Raw genomic sequence first — 16,405 nt, forward strand, 5'->3', positions numbered from 1 at the left:
CGCGGTTGACGCAGCAACGCGATTAGACATCGTCGGAATTTTATATCGATTTGTCTAGTTATCTAGAGTTGTTATGGTCGTGTTAGTCATAATTTCGCGACGCATAAAATGTTTTTTCACAGCTCTGAAGATAAAAAGGAAACTGTATACGTATATTATATATATATTGATTGTGAATAAAGAATATCCAAATTTTGAAATAAAATGTATAACGAATATATAAAATAATAATAAATTTTTCGTTACAATACTTCTAGTAATACAGTTTCTTTTTTTTTATCATAAAATGCCAACGTTAATTTTAGGTACTTACCTATATGGAAGTACGCCGTCGAGCGCCTGCGAAACTGTAGGAGGCGATGCAAGTGCGAATCCCCGTCCAAGTAATGCCGAATGCACGGTGAATATTCTCTTCGCCGTTTCCTGCATTGATTCTAAATCCTCGTCGACTTCTTCCGCTACAAATTGTCGCACCACAGATAAGTTTAAGAGAAATTATATTGTCTCTTTTTATAATTAAAACAATTAAAAATAAATTTTCTAAGAATACATCAATTTGAAATAATATATGTTACGATACGTTAAGCGAATCTTTTTAACATTGACTACATTATATAGCTTGTTAATACAGACTAAAAGATCAATCACGTTATGCTTACAGGATACTGGAGGCAACGATAAATTCTTTTTCATGAGACTCGCAGCGCACGCTCCTCCAAGAAAAGCTAACTCAATCTCCAAATTCTTCAGACCATGGCCAGACGTTATCCAGTCGTAACCGATAACCAAACATTTGAACCCATATGTGATGGAGCTCTCGTTCTTCATGTAATCGGACGCGGTTTCCAAGGAAAATATTACTTCATTCCCTAGAGAATATCAAATAATTTATTGACCATGCCACATATAATTTCATATAACGATACCGTTCTAGTTAATACTAAGTATAGACATACCTGGTAGCACAATAGCATTTTGAGGCCACTGACTCTGAATATTGCTTAGTTTGTGTATCACAGGCCAATACAAGGTAACGTCTTCGCTGATAGTATTCAGAGTTGCTCTACAAGAAGAAGAATAGAAAATAAAAACGTTATAAAATATATATCTACAATATACTTGTACGGATAAGAGGATGCGTCATATTTACCCAACGGAAGAATTGGGAATTATATTTGGTATGTAAAGCTGTAGGTAATCCTCCGGTTGCGAGGTTCCACATTCCGGGGTAAATTCGACAGTTAACCACTTCACTGTTTCTGGAAAAGTGACTTTATAATACGATACTGTTGCCGGCTTATAAGGATGCTCGCTCTCCAGCCAGGTATAATGATGACTAGTAGTGACGGGAGGAGCAAAGTGTGATTGAGTTTCACTGTCTTGGGATATCTGAGAGGTTCCCATGGTGGACAGTAAGTTTAAAGCTGCGACATGAGGCAGCATCTCCTGTATTAGAGTAAGTATTTGTACGCTACTCTAAAAACCACAAAAAAAAGACTTTAGTAAATATGTTTCTTTCGTCGTTTAAAACGCGTTCATGTAAGAAAAGCACTTAGAATTGCTTACTCTAGGATCGGATGTGGCTAAAGGACTAATGTGCGCCATCACTAGCGGCAAGAGAGTCGTTACAAAAGTCGCGTTGCCAAGGACTTCATTAGCTATCACTTCTTCTGCTCTTTCCCGCGCGAGAGAAAATATTTCGTTCGATCGTTGAATGATCGTCGCGGTCATGGCGAGGGTACATTTTCTCGCTTGTACCTCCGCCATGGCTTTATTCGTGTGCTGCCCGGAATCTTGCGGATTTGAATAATATAAAATGTGCGGTATTTGACCTCTGGTTTGCGTTGTGCCTGCAATAACAACATATTAACACAATTAATATATTATATATTAATTAAATATATATATATTTATATATATATAAATATATATATATATTTAATTATATATATATTTTATATATATATATATTATAGCACAATACTATCTTGCATAATAATCTGTGTAATGTATCTTCTTCGAGTATAAATAATCTACCTATACTTTACACGCACCATTAAAACTTAGGGAGCAGGCTGTAAACGTAAACGTTGTGCCATCCGCCCCTTTGACAACGCTCAAACCGCCGTCGCCGTTACTAGTGCGACCTCCGCGATTTCGCAGTCTGATAGCGTACTTGATATTTTCCTTAATCAGCACTGGTTTGTCAAATTTCAGCTCCACGATGTCATTAATACAGTCGTCCGGTCCGAAGGATCCTTTCGTAAAGTCTAAACTACTCCAACGCTGAGTATGCGATGGATCGTTACCAGTATTATTTTGCTAATAAAAATTATTATAATTAGAACTGCATAATTTATAAATTGAGCTGTAATGACAAATTGTCTATCGCATCACCAACTTACATCATCCAACAGCTCCAATTCATAGTCATACACGCCTGCACCCCCATAAATACCGACGCCGGCTATAAGAATGCCGGGCTTGTCGACGGAGAAGCAAATGGCATCCGGAGAACCATTACCCGTGTTCCACGATCTTGACTGATTCGTTCTTGTAAATCTGGAGGGTGTCGTATACATAAGTCTGCCGCAGGCAGCTTGCAGCTCGTCCTCGTTTCCGCTCGATTGCGCAGCTAATTCGGCGATCACACGCGCTAACAAATAACAGCAATGAAGGACCAATTCCGGCAGAGATTGAGTCTTTTCTCTGCAGAGGCTTCTCTTGATCGGTATCAGTATTAGGTCCAACAGTCGGTCGAGTACTTCGCGGAATGACCAATTTAAGGTCTCCTTGCCGGAACTTTCCATTTGAGACTTATAATTAATTTGCCCGACTAAAATCGGGTACTGATGAGCTTCCGTCGAGTTCATCATGAGCAACCCGGCATTGTCAGATGGACTCAGCTGTCGCTTCACGCCGTCGCTGCTGTCCATGATGTTGCTCAAGATCGGAAACGTACACCTGAGCCGTATCGCCGAGTTGCACAACGAAGCCAACACAGCCGAGAGGAGACGATCTTTCGTAGTCGTGCCTTGTTCCTTGTCGATATCTGATAACAATTCGCACAAGGAAGTCCACTTGAGATACGCGGTAGGATAGAATGCGTGGTAACAAGCGACAAATGTTTTATGACATTCATCCAGTATACTATTTGTCATCTTATTTCCCAGAGTACTCCCAGAACTTTTGTTCGATCGTGTCTTGCCTTTGCTTTTCAGCGTGATTGGTAAGGAATCCGACAAGATTTGACGCAATAGTGCACGCACTTCGCCTATACACTCCGCCAGGCGCACCGATTCGGGTGGGATCTTCTTCACGACGTGATTCGGATAAATCTCATTGGTGTACGTTCTGAGCAGTCTTAAACTAGCTTTGCTTATGTATACTAAACGCTCCATTTCGAGCATCGACGATGCGACATGAACGGTCGCATCGGCCAACGTTGCTTTCAATGTGTTCCAACTCCACTGAAGAAGAGATATCAACGACTGGAAGCATTCCTTCGTGACGGTTCTGCTAAATTCCCTCTTCAGCACGTAAATCGGCTCGATCTGGTCTCTCTGCCTGTTCGACGTTTGATTTTCGGGCGTGATGACGCGATACAACAACTGCGGGATCTGACCGGCATTAACGTCGGTGCCGTTGTTAGATCTCTTGGAAGATTTAAAGTAAAACATGACCTGATCTTCCGCCGTAACCATTCCCTGTCCGCCTGAACCGCAATCGCTGGAAGGCCCGCCAACTTTGGCCCACGCTACGTACCACCGGTTTGCTTGCAGAGAAATAGGCTCGTCAAACAGGATCGAATATTTCTGCCTTGGACCGCACTCGTACGGAATCTCTTCGCTCTCCGCGAGGAGCTCGCCGTCGTTCTCTTGGTCACCACCTTCGATTCCGATGTCGAAGAGCTTTATTTTTGCGGTGTACTCACCGCGACCGCCAAATAATCCATATCCTCCCAACAGGATGTCCGTGTCGGGCATAAATCTGATCGCCTCAATCGAGTGAGCCGAGTAACCCCATCCTCCGCCGTGACTTTCGAATCTACTAACGGTGGCGAAGTCCTCGCGGCTGTAGACCTTACCGTGCGTGGATTGATTACACTCGTTTTCTTCGATTATCGACAAGTTCTCGTCTTGAGCCTGCGTCAACGTATCCAAGCAGGCCAGTAAGTGCATCGCAGCTTGAGAACGCGTCACGAAGCAAGTCGAAACAACTGGAAGAGCCAGGCCTGGACTGAGTATGGAAGCTTCTAAACCGGGTATCGCTCGAGTTTCCGTCGATATTATGTTGTACAAGCTTATCTCGTTATTCGCCGAATTGAAAGTCCAAATAACGTTGTAGAGGGGATCTAAACACGCCGCGCAGTTATTGAAATCGACCTGATCCGTGCCGTTGTAACTGTTGCAAGTCCCGTCGCGTTTATTTATCACCAGGCTCTTGAAGGAATTCGCATGCTCGTTTTGATGAGGTATTAAAATGAGGCAATTCTTATTCGCCATAACGGTGCTCCTCGTTAAACTGATCGAATTTATCTCATCTATTTTAATGTAAGTTTGATCTCCCGCGGCGCCGACCCACGTCGCGCGCCTGCCCCACCGCGGCCCGATATTCGGAACTACATTCGGGAAACTGTGCCATGGCTGCGAGCGATCAGTGCGGCGATTCGCTTGGGAGGTAGTGTTGGTAGATTCGTTTTGACCGCTCCACCAATTCATGCCGAGTTGACCCTTCTGGTATGCACCAAATGTATAAACTTCGCCCTTTGACGTGAGTATAACGGTGTGATTGCTCCCAGCGGCAACTTGCGTAGCGATAGTCGGTAATTTAACTTGTACCGGTCCCGCGTGTACCACCAAATCCCCAACGCCCAATTGACCGTATATATTACTACCGAACGTGTACACTTCTCCATTCTGCAAAAGCAATACTGTGTGATGCAAACCACATGACACATGAACCACCGGGCTTTCGCTCGGTATAGCAACTCTCGCCGGCGATATGCTCGCGATTCTCGCTGCGTCCCCTCTCTCGACGTCGCTACCGCCGACGGCTTCCTCGGCCGCGAGATTACCACCCAGTCCCAGCGCCACTCTCTCCGGAAATCCCTTCTGCGAGATACTCGGGCCAGCCGTACGCTGATTATTCGACCCTTTGATTTTCACTCTTTCCACCCCTTGCACCGAGTACTTGACGGTGCTCGGTCCTGCCTTGCTCCCTTGCCGTTGCTTTATCTCGTCCACCCGTCTCTCCAGGTACGCGCGGAAATTGAAGCCCACTATGTCAGTCCGGCAGCTCTTCCTCGCGCACGTGCGGCAGCATCCGCACTCCGCGCATCCGCTGTCCCCCTCGCCGCATCCGCACTCCTGACCAGGATTCCGATCGGGGCGCATGCTGCTCAGACACGACATACTGTAGCCGGTGCACTCTCTGCATATCGTGCAGACCATGCAGACGCGATGCCTCCACTGATGCTGCCCCGGCGGGCACATCCACTTCTCCCAATCTTCCGCGGGATCCACGCTCTCCTCTTCCGCTATTATAAGTTCATCCTCTCCCGTGCCCATCTCCATTGCGACCACCGACACCTCCTTGCTCACCGTGTGCACCGTTGCGGAATCACGACCGCATTGGCCCTTATTATTTATACCGAACGTGTACAGATGTCCCTTGTTGGTTAATGCGGCGGCATGAGCTTTTCCCAACGATACACGAACTATGCAGACGTCTCTCAAATCGGTAACTAAACCTGTAACCGGATTGCTGTGCAACGTGTCTTTGCCGAACATCAAGAGAGAGCCGTCTTTTGTGACCAAAGCGGTGGATCCGTTATTGCAGGCAGCATCCACGATAAACTGACCTTCCACCTTTGCCATTTTCTTTGGTTTCACTGGTTTTGGTTGTCTGCGAGCTTTATCTGGAACAAAGTAGATTTTAGCATTTTTATTATTATTACGTTATTGAGAAATTAGCAAACTTACTACTATCTCCATCCTCTCCACGTCGAGCGGTACCAGCAAATAATACAGAACCATCTTCCATGACCATAATGACGTGTTGGCCATCGTGACCTGCCGCGAAATGCGCGACTCTCGGGCCCTTACCAAAAGTAAGCTCCAACCACCTGTTAGGCCTTGTATTACTTTTCATACCAAGACAGGTACCTTTTCCGCTGTATAATAACTATAAAAATTAATCAAATAATTTTATATGAAGCAAATTATATTGAGTAGGAATGAAATAGTCATAAAAGGTGTTCGTTTACCTTCCCAGATACTGTCTTTAATAAACCAAATTCCTTCCCTGCCGTAACCATCGCTATCTCATCGTCACATCCTGGATTCAAGGTGTGCACTGCTTGTTCCTCGTCAAACGATGCATATCCAAGTATATCTACGCATTTCCTTGCCAATTTCAGTGGCAATTCAGACGCGACTGTTACAGGATTACTCAGTGTATTTATCGTACGCACTACAAAGCCTTCCTGTTACAAGTAAATGAGAAAGTTAATTACGCGAGTGCTCAAAATAAGAGTACGATGCTTAATTATGTCGGTATAACAATTACATCTTTGCCCGCCGTTATCATTCCCAAATTTTCGCCATCGGAGAACATCACAGACGATGACCAATCTTTCCCTTCCAACACGGCGATCCCCGTTACTACAAGCGTTTCTGCGTCGACGATTAACAATTCGCTTTGTTTTCTAGGTGCGCGCTTAAAATATAACAAACTCTGAAAAATTGAACTTCGTATAAGTAACGTATATTATTTATAAAATTATTCCACGCATTAATTAATTAACCAACATTAGCATAACCGAGCCATCCTATCTCGGTCGGGTAAAAATCTGCATTGTGTACGTATATGTGTCCCCATATTGTACCGCTGTGGCCACTCCCGATCTTCAAGAGCCCGCGAGACGTGTGCAGATACAAGTACTTGCCGTCGCTCACGAAACTACGTTCGTTCAGAACCATATTGTTCATCTCATTTGGTAACTTAAGCATAGAGGTATATATCTTGGAACACTTAGGAACTCCGTACGTGATCCAATCCGGTCTCACGAGTTTACCTAACAAAACGGCGTGAACACTCCTCTGCAGAGATGTTAACACACATGGCATCTGAAATGTGTTGAACTTTATTGTATATATACCGTAAATGGATTTTAACAATACGTACATAATGTTATAATACAATCGTGCAGCGAGATAAAGATTGAGCCATTGCAAGGTACCTGAATATTTTGTACCGCTAATGCTCTTGGGGACATAAGCAGAGCGGCAATTGCCGCGAGCAGGCGTCCGGTATCTCCCCTGACTACGACAAGGCTGAGTAAACACGCGCAAGCAACGGCTGTCAGGTGACTGCCGTCATTGGCAGCGGCCGACTCGGGGCCATGGGATGTCGCAAGATCCAATAGCAGGTCAAATAGTGGATCTAAAAAAGGTAAAATTATTTATTAAAAACTTTATTGTTTAGGTATAAAAGAAAAGAAGATTCGAAGATGCAAACCAATAACATCATCTGGTTCAGATTTGAGGCCTTCGGGTAGTTGCCCTTGTAAAACGTCCAATAGAGCTGACAGTGCTTTTGTACATAAAATTGGATCGATTGTCCTACTCTCTCGCATCAATGTAAAAACACTTCTTAAACCAATACCTACAATCTTTATTCAAAAAGATTTATTACAATTGCAATCCGTGTTAAAAAGGCTATTACTAAAACATTGGCGCAACTGAATATCACAGCGCAAGGAACAAGAAAACAGAATTAAACGGCACATTGAGAGCTCTCCCTTACCTTTGGTAAATTTTGTATAGTTGATATCCTATCGTCGTCATCGCTCTCTGTGTCTATCGTATCGCTAAATTCTGGTGGTGGAGAGTTACAGTTTGACGCTCTATAAACTTCGCTCGACACTTTTGCATGTTTTTCTAAAATAGCACTTCTCACGCTAGCAAACACAGCAAACGCTGAGGCATTGCAAGATGTTTCTATCTCCGGTGGACTATTGTAATTTAATTCTCCATTTAAATCGATCTGTACGCAGGTAAAAGAAAGAATGTCACACATTGTATTAGATTATACAAGGAGACAAGAAATATATTATTATAATTGCCAATACCTTTTTCTTGTTTCGTTTACGAGTACTTTTATTCTTTTTACACTTTTTCCATTCTCCCTTACTTCTAAAAAAAACATGTTATAACATTATAAGTCCCCATTTAAATCAATCTCTTAAAACACGTAAAACAAATGTGAAAACATGTTTTATTTAAATTATAATAATAATTACATAAATCTGTATGTACAATCGTAATAAAATTATTAACTTCGAGACATTTAAATTAAAGATAAAAAGCAATAAACAGGGATACGACTTTTAATAAACAAGACATTTGAGGTTACATCCTGACAGGAGAAAATCTAACCGTAATGCATACTTAATTAACACTATTGCGTCAATTAAGAATTTCATTTAATCGAGAATCGAATCATTTTCATCTCCGTGAGTTATCAACCGATACGTATGCTAAGTAAAATTAATCAACAGCGAAGTCAGCGACAAGTAAACAAAAATCATGGAAGAGGTTATACGCTTGATCGCACCTCTGCGCCTCGGCGACGTTCTTGAAGAGGTCATAAAAATACTTGGCATAGTTTTCAGGTTCGGGCAGGAGTCTCTCATTATTCCCGGACACCATGGTTCACGAGAAACTTTCGACATATGAGTCACCAAATCATTTTCGTGATACTATTGATCGTTGACATTCAAGCTGGCTGTCCCCCATGTGACAACATTATGCATCCTGGAATCCTGGAAGTAGGTATTCCAGTGATGCGCGGTGGCAAGCGCACCTCGGCAACGAGAACCTCCAATCTTTCGCACGACCGGCGATCTATCCCTCGTGTTATCCCTGCGAGATTCAAAAACGAAACGTCTTCGCTCCGTTTCGCGTTAGTTTTGTCTTGAACAGTGACAGACGGAGCGCGAGTATTCGACGCGACTTCGATAATCGAAGTGGCGTTATTGCGACCGTAATCGAGAAACCGCGCGAACTTTGTAAACAGGTTTCGCGTCGTTGGATTTTTTTTAAATATAAGTAACGTTAACAAGCGATATTTTTACAATTTAAGAACGGATAATCGAATGGTAAATATAAAATTGTGGGTGCTGTCCACTTAAAACACTTTCTATCTTTTTTGTTTAAATGAAGAAAAAAGATAGAAAGTGTTTCGAAGCATTTGTAGCTCTAAGTGGACTTTATATTGTAATAAATATAAGAAACAGGTATATATATATATGGAATTTTTAACGTAATTTTAATATACATATAATCAAAGAATTGTGTAAATATAAATTTATTTTTAATAACGAGTCTGTTTTTCTCAAATAGCTCAATAACGCTTTTCGTGTGTATAATAAATCTTCTTCTTTCTTTTTTGATACTATTTGCATGCATCATTTTTACATAATACTTTGTTTATAATATCGATAATATTCATTCACGCTACCATATATATTAAAATCACTGGCAGTCGCTGGGACACTTTCCATGCTCGATATAAGTATTCTATAGCTGGTGACAATTCAGTCACGTGACCTTTTTATCGGTCAAAACGAGCGATAAATAATGTCAGCAAGTTTGCATACCTATATACATCCGAGACTATATGAGATTGTATGCCGTATCGGTATATCGCTATGGAATTCTATATACGTGATTCGCGTCACAGGAATGTGTCATATATACATATGCGAATGCCTATGTTTTTACTTGTAGGATCGTTATTATTATATATATATGACTGCAATGATGCAAATGTTAAATAATTCATATAGCATGACGAAACGTATTTGACAGAATATGTCGAGAATAGATTTTATCGAGTGTCAATTAAGTGGAATTTATTATATACAATATAGCAGATTATTGACAGAAATAATAAAATTTATGTCTACATATATGCATATATATATTCATACAATGTACGATAATTAATTGATCGTAAAATGGATCGAAAAAATCAGGCGAATGCCGTTAATCTTTAGATTATGGCCGACAAGTTTTGCACAATTGTTATTATAATGCTCATATTATATTTGCAAATTTTTTAAATAAAAGTCAATGCGAAAGTTCATAACAATTTATTGCAATTCCTGTTCAAATCTGATGTCAATTTGCCGAAGATCAAATATTAATAATTGATCGAATATTGATAAACAGTTACTATGGATTATACTATTATTGAATTATCTAATTGTATAGCTTGCAGCTAATTTCGCAGCTCTTTATTTTACATGTAAAGAACAGTCTTTTCATCCATCCTATGGATAAAAGATTTTTAGAAAATGCACAAAGTCGCAATTTGTTAATTCGACAAGTAACAACTATTTAGAATAGAAAATGAAAACATTTCACCTTACGCGAAAAATCATGTTTCGTTGATCGTGTACATACGCGTGCGTCCTACACCGGACACAAAATGTGCGATACGGTATAATCTGCATGAGCGTTGAAGGAATAATTCGATAACGTGTCACATCGCGATTGAAAGAGCCGTTTGTGAAAGCTACGGAGGAGCATGAGCAGAAAGTATTTAACACCGTGGAGTGCGGAATTGACAGTGTAATATCAAGTGGATAGTAAAGAACGTACATTGCGCCGTTTACTACCTACAGAAGTGAAATAGTTGGATTTGTTTCGAAAGATTATCAGTAACATAACCTCAAAGGCGAGGTCTATTGACAATTATGATTTTCGATCGAGTACTGACGAAATATTTGCAATTACTAAATTGTATTATAACCGAATTCTGTAGCCAATTATAATTATAATTTTTAAAAAATCTAATTTCCTATTTAATTATTTTCTCAAGGAATTAGAACACGATGTCTTATTGCTTTTACGGTGACACGAGTGTAAAACATATTATAGGTGTTGAATCGTGCAAAATCGGTAAACAATACGGGATGTATTGCTTTTATCTAATCTCCTTAATTTTCTGTTAATAGACTGATGCAAAGAAAGTATGCTGATTAAATATACTTGCGAGCTAATGTTTTAATAAATCAGACTTGAACGGGAAACATTTTGCGTTTAATTTGCATTTACTCACGAAGCTGTAAAGCGACATGAAGGAGATAAGCAGATAAAAAAAAGGCTCACAACAATATCATTTACACATGGTAGAGGGATATGACTTATCATGATATCACCTTTTTGGTAAATAGTACGATCTTTACACTTGTATACGGTGTGAAACAGTAAGTCGCTATCAACCTTCTATTTCCAGCCTAGTCGAATGCGAGATTTGATGATACGCCTGTATCACTGTTCCGTAAATGTAACTTAAATGGTAGTTAAGCAGTAATTCGCTAGAGGGATTACAACAAACTCGTGGGAATGGGCAATTGTTTGTGTAAGGATACTCCAGAAGAGCTTGAGGCATATGGCAGTAATAATCATGCAGAAACGCAAAACACCATAATACCCGAACCCAACATAAGTATGGTCCCGTCTGGCGGCTCGGCGTCTCCCTCTTTTAAGTTCCCCACGTCGGCAAATATCGACAAACTCGTATTAGAGACACTTGGCAGTCTCGATACTCTAGTAGATAAGTAAGTAAAAAAATGTTACACCGCGCAAGCAACGGATCTGCTTGCTCCAGTCTAATACATGTTTATTTGCGCGTGTTCAGCGATCACGAACCACCGGCAGCAATGTTAAAACTGAATGCTATCGCGGACAAGGAAGACGGCTGGATACAAGTAGTCAGTTCCATGGTTAATGTTATTCCGATGCATAATCCATTAGGTCCTTCCGTTATAATACTGCTACTGGATGATTGCCCTTTACCCTCAAAGGTAGAAATTTGTTTGCCACGTTACGCGAAGGTTGTAGGAGATTTGATAAAAATATCATGCTGACAAACGTTTTTGCTATTGCAGGATTCCGTACTGCGAGTATCGCATATGTTTCAACTGTCTCAAAAACTTGGGCAAATACAAATTACATCTACGCAGCAGCGTAACATATGTGTAGTACTTGGCTGCATTGCAGAGAAGCTCGCTGGTCCTAGCAGCATAGCGATATTGTCCGACGTTACTTTAGACTACCTTGTATCGAATTTGGTGAGTGTGTTATCTAATTAGGCTTAAAGCACCCAGCAATATCAAGTATCTAACGATATGATTTTATTTTTTTCAGCGAGACGATGTCGACCCTTACGTAGTACTATATTCCTTGATAGCGTTGGAGAAATTTGCACAGACAAGTAAGCGAAATGTCAGTAAACGTCTATATTTTTCGACAGAAATGTGTACTAACATCAATCATTCGTCGAAACAGGTGAGAATAAGGTAACTATTAAGAAGCATCTTATGGCGGAAAAGCAAAATCCACTGCTCGAGTTGGAGAAGTGGGCGACGGAGACACATTACGTGCGCCGTCAAGTAGGTTTCTGTGCGCAGTGGTGCTTAGATAATTTATGTAAGTATAGAATACTCTTGCCAGGTGTGCAACAATTGATCTGTCCTATCGCAGCAAGATATTTAATAATCAGTCCTTGTTAATTTCAGTTTTAATGGAAGGTAGAAAGTATTCTCACGACTCGGTTGACGTGACCGGTATTAATGTAATGTTAAATACGAAGGATGTAAGCGAGTACCTGAAAATATCACCTAACGGTTTGGAAGTAGGTGTCCCAGAGATGTCCATCTATGCTTCACAAAATGTATTGTTTAACTTGAATTATAATACCGTTTCAGGCGCGATGCGACGCATATTCCTTTGAGAGCGTCCGCTGCACGTTTCAAGTAGATTCGGGGATATGGTATTACGAAACCCTGATAATAACTACGGGGGTGATGCAAATTGGTTGGGCCACAAAAGATAGTACATTTCTCAATCACGTAATGTCTGAAATATTCAAATTTCGAGAGATAATTAATTAATTAATTAATAAACGGTTGATTTACTAATTAATCTAATCGCAGACGCAAAATTTTTATTATTACGTTTTCTTGGCGCTAGGAGGGATACGGCATAGGAGACGATGAATTTTCCTTGGCCTACGATGGCTGTCGCAGACTGATTTGGTACAATGCACGAAGTGAAAAATTTCACGACAGACCATGCTGGAAATCGGGTGATATCTTGGGTTGCTTGTTAGATTTAAATAAATTAGAAATCATATTCTCTATCAATGGTGTACCACTTAAACCATGCATTCAAGTATTTAAGACAGTAAGGTGCGTACTCGATTCACATATATACATGATGAATATATTGTCCGTCGAATATTCACGATCTTAAGTATTTATTGAACGCTTTTAGGTCTGGATTCTTCGCAGCAGCTAGTTTTATGTCATTCCAACAATGTCTCTTCAATTTTGGAAACGCGCCCTTCAAGTATCCACCCACTGACCGGGAATTTCAGAAATTCAACGACTACGCTACGCTGAAACCAGAGGATAAGATTATACTTCCTAGACACATATACCTAGACCAATTGCGAAGACTAAGCGTTAGGGAAGACTCCTGTACATTATGTTTTGACCAGAAGGCATCAGTCAGGTTACTGCCATGTAACCACAGGTAATTATAATCACACTTTGATCAATGATACGCAGCGAGCTTTCGCAAGCACGTAGTGCGACGTAATCGGTTCGTCTTACAGAGGATTCTGCCAAAGGTGTTCGCAGCAGCTGGTCGAATGCCCAATGTGTAGAGCTACTATTGAAGAAGTAGCTTCGGATAACATATGACATCGATCATATCACACTGACGCTTATCAATTCCTCCATCTCTCATCTTACGCTACATTCTCTTACGTCGTACAATTCTTTCAGTTCTCATGGAAATGTCGTGAGATAATCATGGTTATGATAGACTGTTGTTTGCGCTGCATACTGTACACGATACCACGTCGCCACGCGTTAATAGATAGAAACTTACGTTACAAATTGACCTTAGACGGAAGGATTTCATGATGGCGAACTCAAACGAACGGATCTCTATTCTAAAAGTCGAAACACCTGAAACAGTAAAGCGCAAACGAACGTGTTTAACGGGAGCGAAAACATTCTCGAGAACTTTTTCCATACTCCTCCATACTTTTTCTACTATACTAGATTTATAGGGAACTACCGTTTGTGATTTAACGACGTGAACATTAACTCTGAAAAATTATAGTAATGTATAAACGAGTACATATTAAACAAATATTTAGTCAGTGGATTCAGGAGTCGTGACAACTGAATGTAAATACATCAGAAGGGGGGGCGTGAATCGGAGAAATTTAAAAAGCAGCTACGGCTTTCGTCTTCTGAACAATTTCGCTCGCAGACACTCTGGATGGGAGCAACTTGTGCATTTGCTGTCGCCAGAGACGTAATATGAAAATAATATAATCGAAGTCATTTTAAACGCCTGCATTTGAAATTATGATACATTAATCAATCACAAATGGCATTAGTAACAAAATTAGAAAAATATGACAATTTTTTATATTATTTTTTTGTTTCAAATGTACATATTCCTCTTGGCGAGTTACACTCTTTCTGATATCGAATACAATAGTTACTCCCTCATCCACTGTGCCTGATAATTCCTGCTTTAAAATCTCGTGTGACTAAATTTTGAAGATCGAAAGATTATTTACTCACTAACTCAAAAACTTTGTCTGTTAGGATTACGAGAATTTAGATATGCAAACTGTAACTTTAGACTTTTATTTAATAAGATGCGCAAAAATGAACGTAATTTGTGATGTAATGTAAATTTATCCTTAAGGAGTGTGTGTATGTGTGTGTATGTGTGAAAACTGATAATACGTTCTATAGTATATGTAAAACACACACACACATTCACATATATACACATATATATTATATTCTTGGAAAGATATAAAAAGAAATTTAATGTTTTATCATACATGTATTTTACAAACACTTTTTTATAAAGTCTTATTTTTGTTACCATAATTACCTTTCCCGTTATTTTAGCACAGCCGATACGATGTCAAGATTTATTCTCACTGAACAGTATATATTATATTTAAAGACAAATTTATTTGCAATCTCCATGTATTATTATTTAAGCGATATTACTGCTACAATTCGTTTTTATTAAAAAATTCTATTTCTGTTGCGTGAAAGTTTAAGGGGACTTTATGTTGTGCAGACAAATATTATACATAAGGAGAAACGAAACGAAATAAATATCGAAAAATATTTAACCCCTTAACGCAAGCTCGAGTTAATTAACTCTTTATATTCAGTGCTTTATATTATGTTACCATGATACACGGACTCGTGTTAACTCATGAAGAATAATTACATTAAAGTTATTTACGTATATAGATGCCAGGAAACGAACGGCTCAGGAATGTTTAATTCTATTTTCTTTGTTATCATTTGTCATTTTCTACAATACCAAAAATTAGTAGCTAAATCGTGCGTTAAGAGGTTAATTCCTAAGTTAATTACTTATCATAAAGGATTTACTAGAAAAATTGATTAATTTCGTACTCACTCTAATTATTTATTTATATTAATTTCTTAATTCTGAATGAACAGCAACATCTTGGTTTGCAAAGGATAATGGCTACGTACAATGCTATTGTTTGGTATGATTTCTCCATATAACATCATATTACATATATGATAAATATTTGAATAATCTATGAGCATTAAAACTGCGATCTAACTTGGTTTTTTTCACGTTTTTCATTTTATCTTGATACCTTAATTTACTTTTCTCTCTTTGAGAATGCAACAAAAATATAATAAAATATAATCCAACAAAAATATTTTTAAAATCGTAGCACTTTGCAATAACTAATGTCGAAGTAAGAAATAAATTTTGCAATTAGATTTTCATTTTTATCGGAAGACAATGGAAGAAGGAGAGTGCTGTGTCGCATTTCGTGTGAAAAAATCAGCATAAAAATAAGAAGCAGTGCCGTCATGGTTTCCTGGAAGTGCTCAGTTAAACGAGAATAACGACACTTGGGAACAGTCAGTGTTCTCGCGATCGCGGAGTGGAATGGACGTGTCATGAGTCGTGAGTCGTGAGTGTCCTATCCACCTTACAAATCATCTGCAATTTCGGAGATAATAATTAGCATTGGCTGTAGTTGCGAGTAACATTGATAATGTGATTGTGAAAACAACATCGAATCCTTCAAAAGAGGATTAATCCTTTATTCGAGGATAATAACCAAACAGGAATCGTGATAACGGCCGAAAAATCCATTTGCAAAAATCATGCAGATCTATTTCAGATAAGATAAGGTACTGTTCTTAATAGCATTATTAATAACGCAAATTTGAATTGAATAACAAAAAGACGCATCTCCGGGTTTGTTAAAGAAACATCTTTTTATCGGA

General features: G+C 39.5%; 2 protein-coding genes across 3 annotated transcripts in view; one reads left to right on the forward strand and one right to left on the reverse strand.

Annotated features, from left to right (window-relative positions):
- Nucleotides 1-9,089, reverse strand: part of LOC105286692 (E3 ubiquitin-protein ligase MYCBP2) — a 161,624-nt gene extending 152,535 nt beyond the window's left edge. Inside the window, exons 1-16 of the mRNA XM_011351820.3 lie at nucleotides 8,620-9,089; nucleotides 8,135-8,198; nucleotides 7,810-8,049; nucleotides 7,522-7,675; nucleotides 7,244-7,446; nucleotides 6,813-7,130; nucleotides 6,571-6,738; nucleotides 6,269-6,487; nucleotides 5,985-6,186; nucleotides 2,406-5,920; nucleotides 2,055-2,322; nucleotides 1,567-1,850; nucleotides 1,151-1,476; nucleotides 957-1,063; nucleotides 660-869; nucleotides 314-458 (exon numbers count right to left, since the gene is read on the reverse strand). Of these exons, the coding sequence (XP_011350122.1) occupies nucleotides 314-458; nucleotides 660-869; nucleotides 957-1,063; nucleotides 1,151-1,476; nucleotides 1,567-1,850; nucleotides 2,055-2,322; nucleotides 2,406-5,920; nucleotides 5,985-6,186; nucleotides 6,269-6,487; nucleotides 6,571-6,738; nucleotides 6,813-7,130; nucleotides 7,244-7,446; nucleotides 7,522-7,675; nucleotides 7,810-8,049; nucleotides 8,135-8,198; nucleotides 8,620-8,714 (6,518 nt within the window). The 5' untranslated portion in view covers nucleotides 8,715-9,089. The remainder of the gene's footprint in view (nucleotides 1-313; nucleotides 459-659; nucleotides 870-956; nucleotides 1,064-1,150; nucleotides 1,477-1,566; nucleotides 1,851-2,054; nucleotides 2,323-2,405; nucleotides 5,921-5,984; nucleotides 6,187-6,268; nucleotides 6,488-6,570; nucleotides 6,739-6,812; nucleotides 7,131-7,243; nucleotides 7,447-7,521; nucleotides 7,676-7,809; nucleotides 8,050-8,134; nucleotides 8,199-8,619) is intronic.
- Nucleotides 9,090-10,487: 1,398 nt separating this feature from the next.
- Nucleotides 10,488-14,994, forward strand: LOC105286693 (RING finger and SPRY domain-containing protein 1). Of its 2 annotated transcripts, none has more exons than XM_026973116.1 (12): nucleotides 10,488-10,640; nucleotides 11,027-11,237; nucleotides 11,308-11,632; nucleotides 11,713-11,878; nucleotides 11,963-12,145; nucleotides 12,222-12,288; nucleotides 12,363-12,503; nucleotides 12,593-12,708; nucleotides 12,782-12,925; nucleotides 13,047-13,264; nucleotides 13,350-13,610; nucleotides 13,693-14,994. In XM_026973116.1, exons 3-12 carry the CDS (start codon nucleotides 11,418-11,420, stop codon nucleotides 13,778-13,780), a joined length of 1,599 nt encoding a protein of 532 aa, XP_026828917.1. In that variant the 5' UTR covers nucleotides 10,488-10,640; nucleotides 11,027-11,237; nucleotides 11,308-11,417; the 3' UTR covers nucleotides 13,781-14,994. The 2 variants fall into 2 exon arrangements, with proteins under 2 accessions (XP_026828917.1, XP_011350126.1); XM_011351824.3 differs by having other exon boundaries at nucleotides 10,498-10,751.
- The last annotated feature ends 1,411 nt before the right edge of the window (nucleotides 14,995-16,405 follow it).

Source organism: Ooceraea biroi, chromosome 1 (assembly GCF_003672135.1).
Source record: "Ooceraea biroi isolate clonal line C1 chromosome 1, Obir_v5.4, whole genome shotgun sequence".
NCBI lineage: Eukaryota > Metazoa > Arthropoda > Insecta > Hymenoptera > Formicidae > Ooceraea > Ooceraea biroi.

Excerpts from the sequence above, each read along its gene's own strand:
- LOC105286693 (XM_026973116.1), top strand. The coding sequence starts at position 11,418 with ATGGGCAATTGTTTGTGTAAGGATACTCCAGAAGAGCTTGAGGCATAT. Across the intron at positions 12,289-12,362 it reads GGAGAAATTTGCACAGACAA|GTGAGAATAAGGTAACTATT; the intron begins GTAAGCGAAATG and ends TCGTCGAAACAG. Across the intron at positions 13,265-13,349 it reads CAAGTATTTAAGACAGTAAG|GTCTGGATTCTTCGCAGCAG; the intron begins GTGCGTACTCGA and ends GAACGCTTTTAG.